General features: G+C 33.8%; 1 protein-coding gene across 1 annotated transcript; it reads right to left on the reverse strand.

Annotated features, from left to right (window-relative positions):
• Positions 1-4,634: 4,634 nt before the first annotated feature.
• LOC131649335 (uncharacterized) lies at positions 4,635-5,348 on the reverse strand. The gene has a single exon (XM_058919099.1). It carries the CDS (start codon positions 5,346-5,348, stop codon positions 4,635-4,637), a length of 714 nt encoding a protein of 237 aa, XP_058775082.1.
• Positions 5,349-15,748: the final 10,400 nt, after the last annotated feature.

The following is a 15,748-nucleotide window of genomic DNA, read 5'->3' on the forward strand; positions in this document are numbered from 1 at the left end:
GTGACAACTCCAGCATTATGCATCCATGGCCTTCCTAATAAACAACTGTAAGCGGGATAGATATCCATTATCTGAAATGTAATTTCAAAATCATGAGGTCCGATGCGGATGGGTAGATCAATTTCTCTGATGACAGTGCGCTTGGAACCATCGAAAGCTTTCACAACAATTCCGTTCAACCTTATAGGTGCCCATTGGTAGGAAAATCTTTCCAAGGTGCTTCTGGGCATCTTTAATATATTAAAACAGAATACATGTTTAGGCGCCAACTTTAAACCAAAATCCCGTCTAAACACGTGCATCGCACGGGGTAAAGTACTAGTTTGAAAATAAAATAAAATACTAATAAATAATGAATTCAATATCTTAATAAATAATGGATCTCTAATCCTTTTAAATATACTAACATTCATTTATAAATTTTCAAAAAACTTTTTTTAAAATTTTGTCTTTCTAATATTTTTCACTCACAATTTTTCTTTCTCTTATTAATGTTAGTTAATAGAAATTGACGTGGCGCTATATAGAAGATTTCTAGTGATTGGACGTATATGTGACAATATCTGCGTGACAAATATGTTGACATGACATGATACATAGCTAAGATCAAAATACTACTTGAATTTAAAAATGAAAGTAAATCCGTAACTAAATTTGTAGCTAATCTATAACAAATTTAATCTCTAAAAATTCAAACACAATTCTTCAATTTTTTTCATCCTTTCATGTTTTTTGCATGCACGTTTATCACTTTATAATCATATATACGACAAAAGTTAAAGTTTTTTAATTAAATTTAATTAAATATAAAAATTTTAAACGTCGATTTTCTATGATAATCTTAATTGCATATGTTTGTGCGGCTCAATGATCTTTTTCTCGTGCTCAAGTAGACGTGTGATCTCTTCAAGGATTCCTTCACTACTTGCTTCCCCAGCTTCGTACACAGGGTATTCAAAATTGAGAGAGGGCCTAGGATCATTATTTTCAATAGTTTTATCAAGAGATAATCAACACATGCTTTTTGTTTTTTATAAATAGATAAAAGAAATGCACGAGCGTATGTGCAAATTTTGAAAAACTATTTTTGATTGTTTTTTATTGGGTTTTTTATGTGTTACCATTTTTTGAAAAAGGTAAACGATAAATAAAACGGAAGCAAAAATTGCTCTTTTCATTAACGATTTGAAATAAAGCCCTACACAAGTTCACTTTTGTCTTGGGCAGAACAAAAGGAATTATTTAAACAGCCAGACACAACACTCTTTTGCCTTGGGCAGAGCGAAAGGATTTTTTTTAAAAACAGAAGATTACTTAAACTCGTGAACAACAGAAGAGATGTTGACAGAGGTCTAGTTGGAGCTAGCCTAATCACGCGTCACAAAGCTTGAACATTTTGGAGCGTCTTCGATGATAGAAATTGTGTCTTGATCTTCTGGATTGTTGTAGCCAGCACTTTGAAAGGTCTTGTGCAAAGATTTGTTGTAGCTTGCAGATTCTGGTTCTTTCCCCTTTGACTTCTGAAGCATGAATCCTAAACCACTTTTATTCTTGTTGGTGGGAAGCTCAATGGTTTCTCCCCAACCTTCATATGATCCTTGGGCAACCACTTCTTGGGCATCTTTCTAGGATGAAATAGATGCGCCAGCTTTCTTTTCGTGCACTTGATTGACAATTTCCAATGCTTGGAACAGAGTCTTGATTTCTTCGATGTTTGGAATAGAGGACAGTTGACTGAAAACCATAGTTTGCTCGCCGTAGAGAGTTGTCAGCTTGTCATTCACAGCAAATTTCAACATTTTGTGAAGAGTGGAGGTGACAACTCCAGCATTATGCATCCATGGCCTTCCTAATAAACAACTGTAAGCGGGATAGATATCCATTATCTGAAATGTAATTTCAAAATCATGAGGTCCGATGCGGATGGGTAGATCAATTTCTCTGATGACAGTGCGCTTGGAACCATCGAAAGCTTTCACAACAATTCCGTTCAACCTTATAGGTGCCCCTTGGTAGGAAAATCTTTCCAAGGTGCTTCTGGGCATAACATTCAAGGATGAACTATCAATTAGCACATTTGTCAGGGTGTCTTCTCCATATTTCATGGATATGTGCAAGGCATGATTGTTCTCTATACCTTCTAGGGGAAGTTCTTCTTTACTAAAGCCTAACACATTGTTGACGGTGATATTGGAAATGATGTTGTCAAATTGTTCGAGGGTTGCATCTTGCTCAATGTAGGCTTGTTTCAAGATCTTCATTAGTGCATTCTGGTGAGCTTTGGAGTGTACTAGTAAAGCCAACAGAGATATCTTTGATTGTGTCTGAAGGAGTTGGTCAACCACCTTGTAGTAGCTTTTCTTGATTAGATTGAGGAACTCTTCTGCATCATCTTCTTTAGTCTCAGAATCAGGACCTACGGCCACAGGTTCCTTGCCAAGGTCTCTCCAAGGCATTTTTTTCTGAGGAGGAACTTGTACAAACAGATTATTTCTTGGTCTCTCTTTCTGAGGAGGAACTTGTACAAACAAACTACCACTTCGAGTCATACGACTCACTTCAGCAATGTTCACAACACTTGGTTCAGGACCAGGCTTAACTTCTTCTTTCCCATTTATGATTGTAGAACCATATTTCCAAGGAATAGTAGTACTAGAATTGTAAGTAAATGGCTTTGGCATTTGAATTGTGAGAGGAATAATTGCAGCATTCTGACTATCATAAGATACCTCTACAACTTCAGGGACTTTGAATTCAGCAGTTACTACATTAACGTCATTACCTTAAGCCTTTTCATAAGTAATGTGGAAAGTCCTCTCGTCCAACATCTTCTGAATTTCTCTTCTGACCTGACGACACCCACGGGGATTCTCATAACAGATTATACAGGCAGCATGATCATATTGAAAGAAAGCCAACTTGTACAGGTTAATGTGAACTTGAACTAATGGTTCTCTGATCAAACGGATATCCTAGACTTTATATCTCCTAGGGCATCCATGTACCATATTAACAGAGTCAGTTTCTTTGCTTCTTCTTATTCTTCTTGTCATACTGGTAATTCCTCTATCCATCAATCTCTGAAGATCATCAATCACAGTTGTACACCCACGGATGGAGTTCGAGTATATTGAACAAGCACTATAATAGCTTGAGAAATTGCAGTTTGTTGAGTAGGAATTAGTTGTCCAACCAATTGAAAATCCATCTATATTCCATATGGCCTAGAAGTCTTAGGATTTAATACCGAAATTGCAGGAATCTGAAGAGTGTCGACTTTAGAGGTCACATTAGCTTGAGCTTGAGTTGATGGCTGATTCTGAGCAGCCACCAGGTCTTGAACCATAGATGTCAATCTTTCAATACCAGAGCGCAAGACAACAACTTCGTCTTTCCATTCTTGTTCATCAACTATACCATCTTCCATTCTTCGACGTGGCGCGAGTATTATATCGGTGCGTCAGTTTGACTTTCTGAGGAGAGAAGGAGGGAGGAATGAGACTCTGACTCAAGAGTGAATGTGAATGTGATATTATGCATGCAATGCAAAAGAATTTTTAATTTTATTTTTAATTGTCAAAGTATCTCAAAATATCTTTCAAGGATTTATTTAAGAACTTGTAAATGTAAACACTATAAGGTAACTTGAAGAAGAAATTTCATTCATTAACAAAAATGGACAAAGCATCCTTGGTACAAATAAGGGTCATCGAGGGTCATCAAGGACATTGAAGTACCATTTCTTTCAAGATTTTTACAAAGGGACAAGGAACGTCCAAGATACAAAATACTTTCAAGAGTTACAAGATAGAAATAACAAAGAAAGTTAGTGAAACCCTAAAGTAATCATAAGAGCTCAGTGTGAAGTATTCATGTCATCTAGAATCTTCTTCTTCTCCTTCAGCTTAACCTTTTCAAGTTTCTCAATGATACTCTTCCATGCATTTGCTTCAGGAGTGGGTGCTTCTTCTTCTTGCTTCCTTTTCTTTCCTCTTGCATACTTAGCAATGGTGACATTCTTTTCCATAAGCCATCTACCTTAGAGGAAAAGTAAGTCTTCTTTCTCTTTCATTTGCTCATCAAAGAGGTCTTCCATTATTCCTTTCTCACCCTCTGAATACGCAAACTTGTTCTTTCAATAGTCTCTTGATTTTGTCATCTTCTTCAGAGCTTCTTGGAGATCTTCCATTGTTAGAGGAGGAACAACAGGTGCAATAGGCTTTTTAATAGGAAGTGGAGGCGTCTCAGGAAGATAAGGCATCCTGAGTTCAATAGTTCTTGAACTAGTCCATTCTTCAAATCTTAGGTGAGAGATCCCCTTTGGTCTTCCAATCTTTGATTTCCTTCCTATGACTTGGATGCCAAGCGTTAGCAACCCTTTCTCTAGACTCATTGTTTTCAACACCCTCCTCGAGGAAAAATCCATCTAATAAGATATTCCTTGGTCTTTTGTCCATAGGAAACCCAATTTGACGATGAGCTAACACAGGGCTATAACTGATTCCTCCTTTTGTACCAAGAAGGGGCACATTAGGGAAATCACCACAGATATCCAAAGTTTTCATCCTACAAAAGTAGTTATCAGTCCAATCAATATCAGTGTTGGTGAGAGTCATAATCTTTTGTGACCATCTTTATCCTTCTTTGAGATCCCAAAAATCATTAGTATTTGGCAAATGAGAGATGTACCACTTGTACAACAAAGGAGTACAACAAGTAATCATTCCCTTTCCATAGGAATTTCTCAAATAGATGGAGTAATAAGTGTTCTCTAGCAAGGTAGGAACAAGGTTTCCCTTCATAAAGATCTTGATGGCATTCATATCAGCAAAGTTATTAATATTTGAGAACAAGAAAAATCCATAAACCAACAGGGAAAATATAGCTTCAAAGTCATCTTCCTTTCTTTCTTGTGACAAAGAGAGAGCTCTCTCTATCAAAAACTGAGCAGGTACTCCAGGTAATCCTCCTTTGGTAACCATATTATTCTCAATCTCATCCTTTCTTAAGTGGGTAAACTTTGCAATGTCATGAGACTTGGGATATCCTTCCAAACCAATAAAGGGAATCCTTCCAGTAATGGGTAACCCTATGATGCTTGAATACTCTTCCAAGGTTGATAATAGTTGATAATCAGGGAAGATGAAACAATGATACAATGGATCATAGAATTGAATCAATGTGGAGAGAATTCCTTCCTTCATATTTGTCTTGAGGAGATACAACAACCTTCTATACTTGCTACAGAACTTATCTTGATCAACAATCAAGGATCCTAGCTTTCTTAACTCTTCTACCTTTAAACTCTTGAAAGTATATTTCTTGGTTTTTCTTCTTTCAACTTCCATTCCTATAATGTTAACAAAAATGGTTTCTTTTAATTCCTTGAAAGATATTTTGGTTTTAAAATGCATGGATGCATGAATTTAAACATAGTAAAAACATGGGGTTTAAGGGTTTAACGTCATGAGCATGGAGTCAAAGGTCTTCACTTGCTTATTTGAATAATATTCCAAGAGATCCTCATCCGAGTGTAGTATTGTGTAACAACCATTCTAGAATTAAATCCAAATACAGTTTCCACGCTACTTCCTAATGGCCAAGATTGGTTAAGGTGTTTCTAGGTCCCTAGCTTCTACAACCTAGTTAAACGCAACGATGTTTTTACAATTAACTTAGTCAACAAAGTTACTTCCAAAGAGGCCTCCACTGAGCGATGGATCTCAAATTGACTTCTTTGGGATTACTCCCTCTAGATCAAAATGACTATACCAGTCTCCTATCATAAGTTGCACTCAAATCTGGGTTAGGATTTATCTCACCACAAGGGGGGATCAAGCCCTTTCCCAATACAACCCACAAAAAGTAACAAGTATTCACATAGGAAGTTCATAATAATAGTATATACAGTAATAATAACAATATAAACAAAGATAGGATCAACCCTTCTTAGGAACAAATGAGTATCCCCAGCAGGGTCGCCACTTTTCTGTAGAGATGAAATTTGTGAGACTAAAGCCATTGAATTAACTTAGCTTATATATTTTAAACAGAGTCGCCATCGCATTTTATTGTTTTCAAAGGAAATGGGAGAAAGAGCGAATAAAACCCAAAGAAATTTTTAAAATCAAAACTAATAAAATAAAACCCATAGGAACCTTTTTGAAAATATTATTATTATTGTTGTTGTTATTAAAATTGTTTTTGTGTTTATAGGTTTTGTTTAAATAGAGTGGGGGGATGGGAAAAGAAGGTTTTAAAAGTGAGCTCAATAAGATATCGCATTTTAGGCCTACATACCCCTTAAGTGCAATAGGGAAGTCATATCTTTTGTAGTTCCTCTTAAAAGTAAAATAAAGGAGCAAAGTGGCCAATATATTTTTGGGTGTTGAGCTTTAACAATACTCAACGGTTTTTTAAAATGTTAAGCTTTAACAATACTTAACAAGTTTTAATAAAAGAGCCAAACTTTAACAATACAAGGCTAGAGTTTAAAAGAAGTTTGTTGAGCTTTAACAATACAAAACCAAGGGTTAATTTTAAAAAGGTTGAGCTTTAACAATACAAAACCATTTTCAAAAACGAGTGGGGTGCAAAGATTAAAGAGATTGGAAGAGAGATTGAGTATCTTGACAATTTTAGTCAATACCATTCTCATTCCTTTGGATATTTCAACAACAACTTAAGCAATCAAATCATGGATACCTCAAGTGTGTGTGCATGTGTGTGTGTGATAACATGTGCCACAAAAGTAAATAAGTGAGTACAACAAAGAAATCAATGTATAAACTCAAATGATAATAGGTAAAAGGATGTTTGTACCTTTGGACTATTTCATGTATAAATGAATATGATGGATGATGGATGGATAAATATCTCATGCATATGGTTAGTAAACAAAGTGTATATATATATATATATATATATATATATATATATATATATATATATATATATATATATATATATATATACAATGAATAAAGTACACGTGTACAAAGATAAAAATCAACAAGTATATGTACATAAACAAATATAATGATCAAAGCAACAAGTTATATTAACATGGCGAAGCTAAAGATCAAATATTCAAATTAGGGTTTTAGAAAATTAGGGTTTTAGAGCCACACCTAAACCTAATTGATTATAAATGATTGAAATACCAAACTCTAAAGGAGGATTGGTCTAAGGGTACATGGTAACCTCAAGGATACTTCAACCTAGCCCTAAAATAATTCACACAAAAATATACAAGGGTTTACTTAGTGAAATTAATAAAAGGAAATGATTTTTTTTGGATTTTTTAACATATAAAAGACTTGTTTTTTATTTAACTTTTAAATGATAAAATAAATAATTTTTTTGGATTTTTTAATTTATATTAGTAAAATAGATAACACAAATGAAGAGTGTGCAAAGTTTGGAGTAAAATTGATTTAATTTACTATCTTAAATAAAAATTTCAACTCGGTTAAAAAGGTAAAAGAAACTAGTGATTAAAAATAGGTTTTATTGCCAATAGGTTTGAACTCATGCCCCTTAAGTCACAGGTTCAAAACATTACCACCTAGCCAACGCACCATAAGTGATAACAAAACATGCTCTGTTTAATAAAAGGGAAATTAATTGGTGATTGGTTTTAAAACAAAACAGAAAATAAAAGTGTCAAAAGGGTGGTTCGAACCCACACCCTTATACACATGCTTCTCAAACACACACACAACCAACCCAACTAAACGATGTAGTCGTTTAAGAAACACGTTGCAATGAAAATAAAATGAACTTATTTTTGAAAATGAAGAGATGGCGCCATGGCCTTCATCTTCTTAGTTGAACAACAATAATACAACCCTGGCTAAAAATTCAACTCCCTCATTTCTCATCCATTTACAAAAATATAAACATAGAAGTTCATCAAAATTTCATCAGGAATCCAACCATGTAACTCGTTTTAATTAAAGCCTAAAGAATAACAAGAATTTGAACAAAACAGCTAACCCTAACATTTTTTAGAAATGAAATTAAATGGTATCTACAATGAGTAAATGACCATGATCAGAGGGCTTTTAATCCCTACATTGTGTTGAACAGATTGGTGTCAAGTTTTGTTGAAAACAATACCTCTATCTATGAGTTCAAAGATTAGAAATTTACCTCTGAAGTGGGAGATTGAACTCCTTATTAGAGGTGTTGCAGAGGTGTTGTGATGATCCAAATAGCTTCCTTATGCCTCAAGGATGCTAACTGAATGCTTGGAATGAACTTAAACCTTATGGAACTCCAAACCTGATAGCTCTTGCAACTCAGTCAAGAAACAATGGTGGATGATGATAGAAGTGTTACAGATTCTATCTAAGGATTTGGATAGCTTCTATAAGTGATATATGAGGTATTTGAATGATTGGTTTGGATTAAAATGGATTGTATAGCTTAACTCGATTCTAAGTGCAAGTGGAGTATGTAAAAATGGAACTTGGTATTTAAGTGGTTACAAGTCTCAAATGAGGGTTTCTATAGCTTTAATGAAGTGTATAGAGACTATTTGGAAGGTTACTTTACACTCAAAACTTCTCTAACTCAAAATGGCTCTAAAAATGCAAATGGCAAAAAATGAGAATCTCAAGTGAGGGGTGACTTGGAGAATTCTGGTGTGTTTGATGCAATGAGCAATGCCCTCTATTTATAGGCCAAAATTAGGGTTTGTGGGTGAAGAAATCAGATCAAAAGGAGATCACATGTTCAAGTTAGCCAACTTTGATTCATGGTGAAGTTATCTTGTAAACATGGTTCCAATGCATAGTACAAGCATGCTTGGAGTGGTTGAATACTTTAAACATGTTTGGTATGAACTTTAGGTTGAGCGTATGCATAAAAAACAAGTTGGAAGCTCAAGGAGAGTGGACTTTGTGATTAAAGCTTCTTTTTCAAAATGGAAGTGTTAACTTTGTGCCATAAATGGAATGATCATTTGGATAATGCATAGAACACTTGGATTATAGCTCAAAAGCAAGTGTAATCTTCTGAATTTTGTGTCTTGAACAAATTATAGGAGTTGAAAGAAAGGAATCTTTCATTTGAAATGGTTTTGCTTCGTAACTTTCTCATGTTCATGGCTTGAATTCAAGTGTTATGGAGCCTTCTTCACAAAATCATATCTCCTAAGTGATGAAATTTTATGCTAATGGTCTCTTTGGAAAGCCCTTATTACATACTTCAATCTACTTGTTAAAATTTTTCTCAAACTCATTTGGGATCTTGGTGAAAATTGGCCACAAAGTTGGAAGAAATCTGGGTTAAAACACTTAAAATTTCTTCGAAGTTTTTTTGACATAAACTTCTTGATCCAATATTTCTCAAATAAATCACTTTTTGAAGAAATGTTATAAGTGGCAAATTTGTTTGTTTGATCAAGATCTACAATTTTTATGTTAGGAAATTTTTGAGTTTGTAGGTGAATTTTGAAGTTCCCAAAATGAGGTAAAAAAAACACTTTAAACTCTAATTTTGACTTTTTGTTGACTTTTTGATTCTTGATTTATTTTTTTGATCAAATTACTTTAATAATCATATGTTGATGATTTTGATCTTCAAAAGTCCATAGTCGACCAAATTTCTCAAAAGTCAAAGGTTGACTTGTATAGTTGACTTTTTCCAAATGAACTGCAATCTTGTGGATTCCAATTGAATCAAGCTCTTCTCTTAAAATGGATGATGTGAGTGGATTATAATATTGAATTGAAGATCCTTGAATCATATTTTGAGCCATGGAGCCATGTCCTGATTAAAAGTCAACTTCTTAGATGAATTAGGTCAAAAACCCTAATTTGTGCACCAGATGAATTTGGAAGTTATTGTTTTTGAATTGAGCCATTCTTGGACTTTGATCTTGATGGGGTAATCACTTGAGAATAGGAGAATTCTTGAACTCCTTTGTGGGTCTCAAAACCCTAATCTTGCATGAACTTCCTAATTAATCACCTACCTTGGGAAACAAGCAACAAGCAGAACACAATCTCTTTTTACATATTTTTGTAAGTAAATGGAATATAAATAATAATGATGATGATAATGATGATGATAATGACCATGCTATTCACAAAATGGTGTTGGATCTCAGGGTCAAAAATTGGGGTACAACAGGAAGTCAGAGCTTTTGTAGTTCCTCTTAAAAGGAAAATAAAAGAGCCCATTGGCCAAAATCTCTTTGGGTGTTGAGCTTTAACAATACTCAATGGGTTTTTTAGAATGTTAAGATTTAATAATACTTAACAAGTTTCGATAAAAGAGTCAAGATTTATCAATATAAGGCTAGGGTTTAAAAGAAGTTGGTTGAGCTTTAACAATACAAAACCAATGGTTGATTTAAAAAGGTTGAGCCTTAACAATACAAAACCATTTTCAAAACAAGTGGGGTGCAAATATTTATCAATACTAAGCACAAATATATAAGAGTTTGGAAGAGAGATTGAGTACCTTGACAATTTTAGTCAATATCATTCCCATTCCTTTAGATATTTCAACAACAACTTAAGCAATCAAATCATGGATACCTCAAGTGTGTGTATGTGTGTGTGTGTGATAACATGTGTCACAAAAGTAAACAAGTGAGTATAACAAAGATATCAATGTAAACTCAAATGATAATGAATAAAAGGATGTTTATACCTTGGGATTATTTCATGTATGACTGAATATGATAAATGATGGATGGATAAGTATCTCATGCATAGGGTTAGTAAATAAATTATATATACAATGATAATACTAGGAATGAAGTACAAGTGTACAAGGATAAAAATATCAACAAGCATATGTACAAAGACAAAGAAAATTACCAAAGTAACAAGTTATATTAACATGGTGAAGCTAAGGATCAAATATTCAAATTAGGGTTTTAGAACCACACTTAAACCTAATTGATTTTAAAATGATTAAAGTGCCATACCCTAAAGGAGAGTAGGTCTAAGGGTACACGGTGATATCAAGGAGACATTAACATAGTCCTAAAATAATTTGCACAAAAATATCAAGAGTTTACCGGGTGAAAATAATATAAAGGAAATGTTTTTTTTATTATTTTTAACATGTAAAAGACTTGTTTTTTTTATTTAATTTTAAATGATAAAATAATAAATATTTTTGGATTTTTTAATCATATTAGCAAAATAGACAACTAAAATAAGTAGTGTACAAAAAATGGCTTAAAAATAATATGTTTTGATATTTTAAATAAAGATGTGAAAGTTGTAAAGAAAATGAAATAAATTAAGTGTTAAAAAAGAGGTTTGGCCCTAAAAGAGACTGAACCTACGCCCTCACCTTTACAGGCTCAAAACATGGCCACTGGGCCAAGTGTTTGTATGTGATCATAAGGCGCCCACATTTAATAATATATGCAAGTCAGTGATAAATGGTGAAAACAAAATAAAATCAACAAAAGTGCAAAAGGTGTGGATCGAACCCACGCCATTAGGGCGGAAAGTCTTTAAAATGCACGCTGTTGCCACTGAGTCACACGATGTATTCGGTTTAGAAATGGCAATCAATAAACATAAAATAAACTAAGTTTCAAAAATCAGTTCCCACTTCATCTTCAACCTCACGACCTCCATTTTCTGAAAATCAATCATCACCAATACTCAACCATTTTCAAAAATGTAAACAACTAACATGTTCAAAATTTAACCATGATTCTAACCATGTATCGTTTGCAAATTTATTTGATCTATAACTCTCTAATTTTTGGGAAAAAAGCTAAGAACCCTAAAACTTCAAAATCAAAATAAATGATCTACATGTTGAATAAATGAATGAAACCAGAGGGCTTTTGATCCCTATGCAATTCTAAACACAATGGTATCAAGCTTCAATCAAATTGGTACCTCTACCAATGAGTTTGAGTTCTAAAAATTTACCTCTGAAAATGGAGATCGAAACCTGTATTAGAGCACTTCCAGAAATGGTTTGATGATTGGGGAAGCTTCCTTGTACCTCACTGAAGCTAATGGAATGTTTGATTTGCTTTGAAATATCTTGGAACTCCAAACCCGATAGTACCTACAACATAAAAAAGTTATGGATGGAACTCTTGGTTCTAAGTGTTACATTAATGGATTGAGTGTTTGGATAGCTTCTATATGTGATATGGAAGGTATGTGAGGTGAAAGGCCAATAAATGCTCGAGCCAAATGAAAGATTTCAGTTTATGGCCTAAGGATGACCTTTAATATTGGAGGTTCAATGGTGATTTTTGGTTTGAGGTGTTTTTTAGGGTGGTGATTGTGATAGACATCTTCTAAATGATGTTTAAAATTTGTTTGAATGGTTTCTTGACAATCAGAATCTCTACAACTCAATATGGCTCTTAAAATGGAAATAACATAAAAAGAGAGAATTTCAAGTTGGGAAATGACTTAGGGAATTCTGGCGTGTTTGATTTAATGAGCAATTCCCACTATTTATAGGCCAAAATTAGGGCTTGTGGGAAAGAATTAGACCATTTGGCTGTGTGGTTCGAGAGTTGTACTATCTTGCTTCTTCATGAAGAAAAGCGAAGTTCACGGTTCCATGAGCAAGGTACAAGTTCAAGCATGCTTGTAATGACTTTCTATGCATATTGGGAGCTTGCTTGTGGTGTTTGTATTGCTTTTGGTGCAAAGCAAACAAGTTATAGGCTCAATGCAAGAGTTGTTGGTGATTAAAAAAGCTTTACAAGAATGGAAGTCATGGCTTTATACTTAAAATGGAATGATTCAATGGGAAATGGTGAAAGAATTTGGTTCATAGCTCAAAATCAAGTGAAATCAAAAGAAATGGTGTTTAGAACAAGTTTCATGGTGTGCAAACAAGTATCTTGCAGATTTGGATCAAGATTCAAACTTTGTTCTTCATTTCATGGCTTGAATTCAAGTGTTATGGTGCCTTATTCACAAAATCATATCTCTTAGTTCAAGCATTGAAATTTCATGCTAATGGTCTCTTTGGAAAGCCCTTGCTATATACTTCAATCCACTTGTTGAAAGTTTTCTCAAACTCGTTTAGGAACTTGGTGAAAATTGGCCATAAAGTTAGGAAAAAACTAGGTTAAAACACTTAAAAAAATTCTAAGTTTTTTGACCTAAAACTTCTTGATCCCTTATCTCTCAAATAAATCATTTTTTGGGAAAACTTTATTAGTGGCAAAGTTGTTTGTTTGATCAAGATCTACAACTTTCATGTTGAGAGATTTTTGAGTTTGTAAGTGAACTTTGAAGTTCCCAAAATGGTACTAAATACACTTAAAATCCAATTTTGACTTTTTGATTCTTGGTTGATTTCTTTGATTTTTTATCAAATGATTTCATTAACCATATGTTGATGATTTTGATCCTTAAATGTCCATGGTTGACCAAATTCCTTAAAAGTCAAAGTTTGACTTAAAAAGTTGAATTTCCAAATGAATTGCACTTGTGGGGATTTCAAATGAATCAAGCTCTTTCTTCCAAATGAATGATGTGAGTTGATTATGATGATGCATTAGAGGTTTTTGAATCATAATATGAGCCATGGATCTGTAAGTACAAATTGCGCCTAAAGAGGGGGGTGGATTGGGTACTTTAAAATTTTATCGGTGTTTGGAGATGATGATATTATTTTTCTGGTTTATGGTGATGTTATGAAATATGTAAAGTGCAGAAAAATAAACAACACGGTGATATATCCTGGTTTCCCTCACAGTCTGAGAGTACTTCAGTCCCCTTTCAAACACAAAATAGATTTGACTAGTGTAAGCAACTTACAAAAGCCTATGCAATCCACAAGAACAATCCTCTTGTGATTGACTAAAAAATGATCAAGAGAACAATCCTCTCCTTGATGAAACCAAATGACTAAGAGAAATCAAGCAACCCTTGCTTCCAACAATCCTGGATAGTAAGTCAACAATAATCCAAAATCTGGAAATTTATTTGAGTAAGAAAGTATATGAATATGTATCAATCTATAAGAATGATCTTCCCTTCCAAGCAATTATAAATGATAGTATAGTGCTCAATGTTTATGACTTATGATATAAATTTTTCTAGATTTTGTATGAAACTCTAATGTAGAAAAACTCAATGTGAAAGTTTGAATATCAATGAGCACTTAGTATGAAAATTGAGAGTAAGTATATAAAATTGCAAAATGGAAGAGGTGAATATGAAATCTGAAAGTGAGGGTATTTATAACCTCTTAACATCCTTCTCAAAGTGTGTCAATACATGAAATAATGCCATTGTCAAAGGGTGAAAATATATGGTCGTTTGGTTCTGTTTGAATGCTAAAACAATGCCACTGGTTCAGTGTAATCGGTTACACTGTAACGTTACTGAAATAATTTGAAAAAAAATTGAGCGTGTAATCGGTTACGTAACCAATTACACAACTTGAAGGGGATTTTCGTACAGCTTCTATGAGAGGAAAAAAGTGATTCTGAAAAGTGCTTATTTGGTAGAGTTAATATATAGAAGAGTGGCATAAGTTTTTTTTAATGTGAGTATAATGTGGTAAAAGGGGATTTGATGATGGTGAGAGAAAGTATTTGAATGGGTAATAAAGGATAGGAGTAAAAAGAGGAGATTTTCAAGAAGAGTGAGTGGAGGAGTAGGTGGAGGAGTGAATGATAACTTTGACCACATATTGAAAATAGAACATATAATATAAAAAATATAAAAAACGACATAGTGTAACCGGTTACGGGCCTGGGTGTAACCGGTTACTGTTACGCAAACAGCAAAAATAGAGGCCCAGAATGAAAATTTTCGAGGTTTTAATTGGTTACGTAACCGATTACACTGAAGAAAATTTCAAAAAAATCTAAAAACAATAGCTGTGCATCTAGAAAAACAACACATAAAATATTAAGTAGCCATATTTCACATTGAGATAGCATATTTAGGCATCTTTTGAGCATTTACTTGCATATGAAAACATAATATATCATTATTTCACAAATGAAATTGTGAAAATAATGAAAGATAGTAAGAATGATATGTACCTTATAAGTTGAAATTTAGTTTTGATCACATATTTTGAGAATTCATATATCATACTCATCCAAAATGCCGAGTTCTCTACGAATCTTGAAGAAAGGTTCTTTGGCAAGTGGTTTTGTAAAAATATCTGCTAGTTGATTATGTGTATCAACGAACAAAACTTCGACGTCTCCTTTTAGAACGTGATCGTGTAAGAAGTGATATCGTTTGTCAATATGTTTGATTCTTGAGTGCATGACCGGATTCTTTGTAATATTGATCGCACTTGTGTTGTCACACTTTAGAGGAATGCATCCAACATTTACGTCGTAGTCACTAAGTTGTTGTTTTAACCATAAGATTTGAGTGCAACAAATTTCGACTGCAATGTATTCTGCTTCAGCCGTGCTAAGTGCGACACATGCTTGTTTCTTGCATGACCATGATACTAATGCATTTCCTAAGATGTGACATGTTCCACTTGTACTTTTGCGATCAGTTTTGCAACCTGCATAATCCGCGTCAGAATAACCAAGTTAATCACATACACTACCTTTTGGATACCATAGATCGACATTCATTGTTCCCTTCAGATATTTCATGATTGTTTTTACCGCCATGAGATGAGATTCCTTCGAATTTGCTTGAAAGCGGGCACAAAAACAAACACTAAACATTATTCCAGGACGACTTGCTGTAAAATATAATAAAGAACCAATTATACCTCGATATTTTGTGATATCAATTGAAACACC

This window comes from Vicia villosa, linkage group LG2, assembly GCF_029867415.1.
Source record: "Vicia villosa cultivar HV-30 ecotype Madison, WI linkage group LG2, Vvil1.0, whole genome shotgun sequence".
Lineage (NCBI taxonomy): Eukaryota > Viridiplantae > Streptophyta > Magnoliopsida > Fabales > Fabaceae > Vicia > Vicia villosa.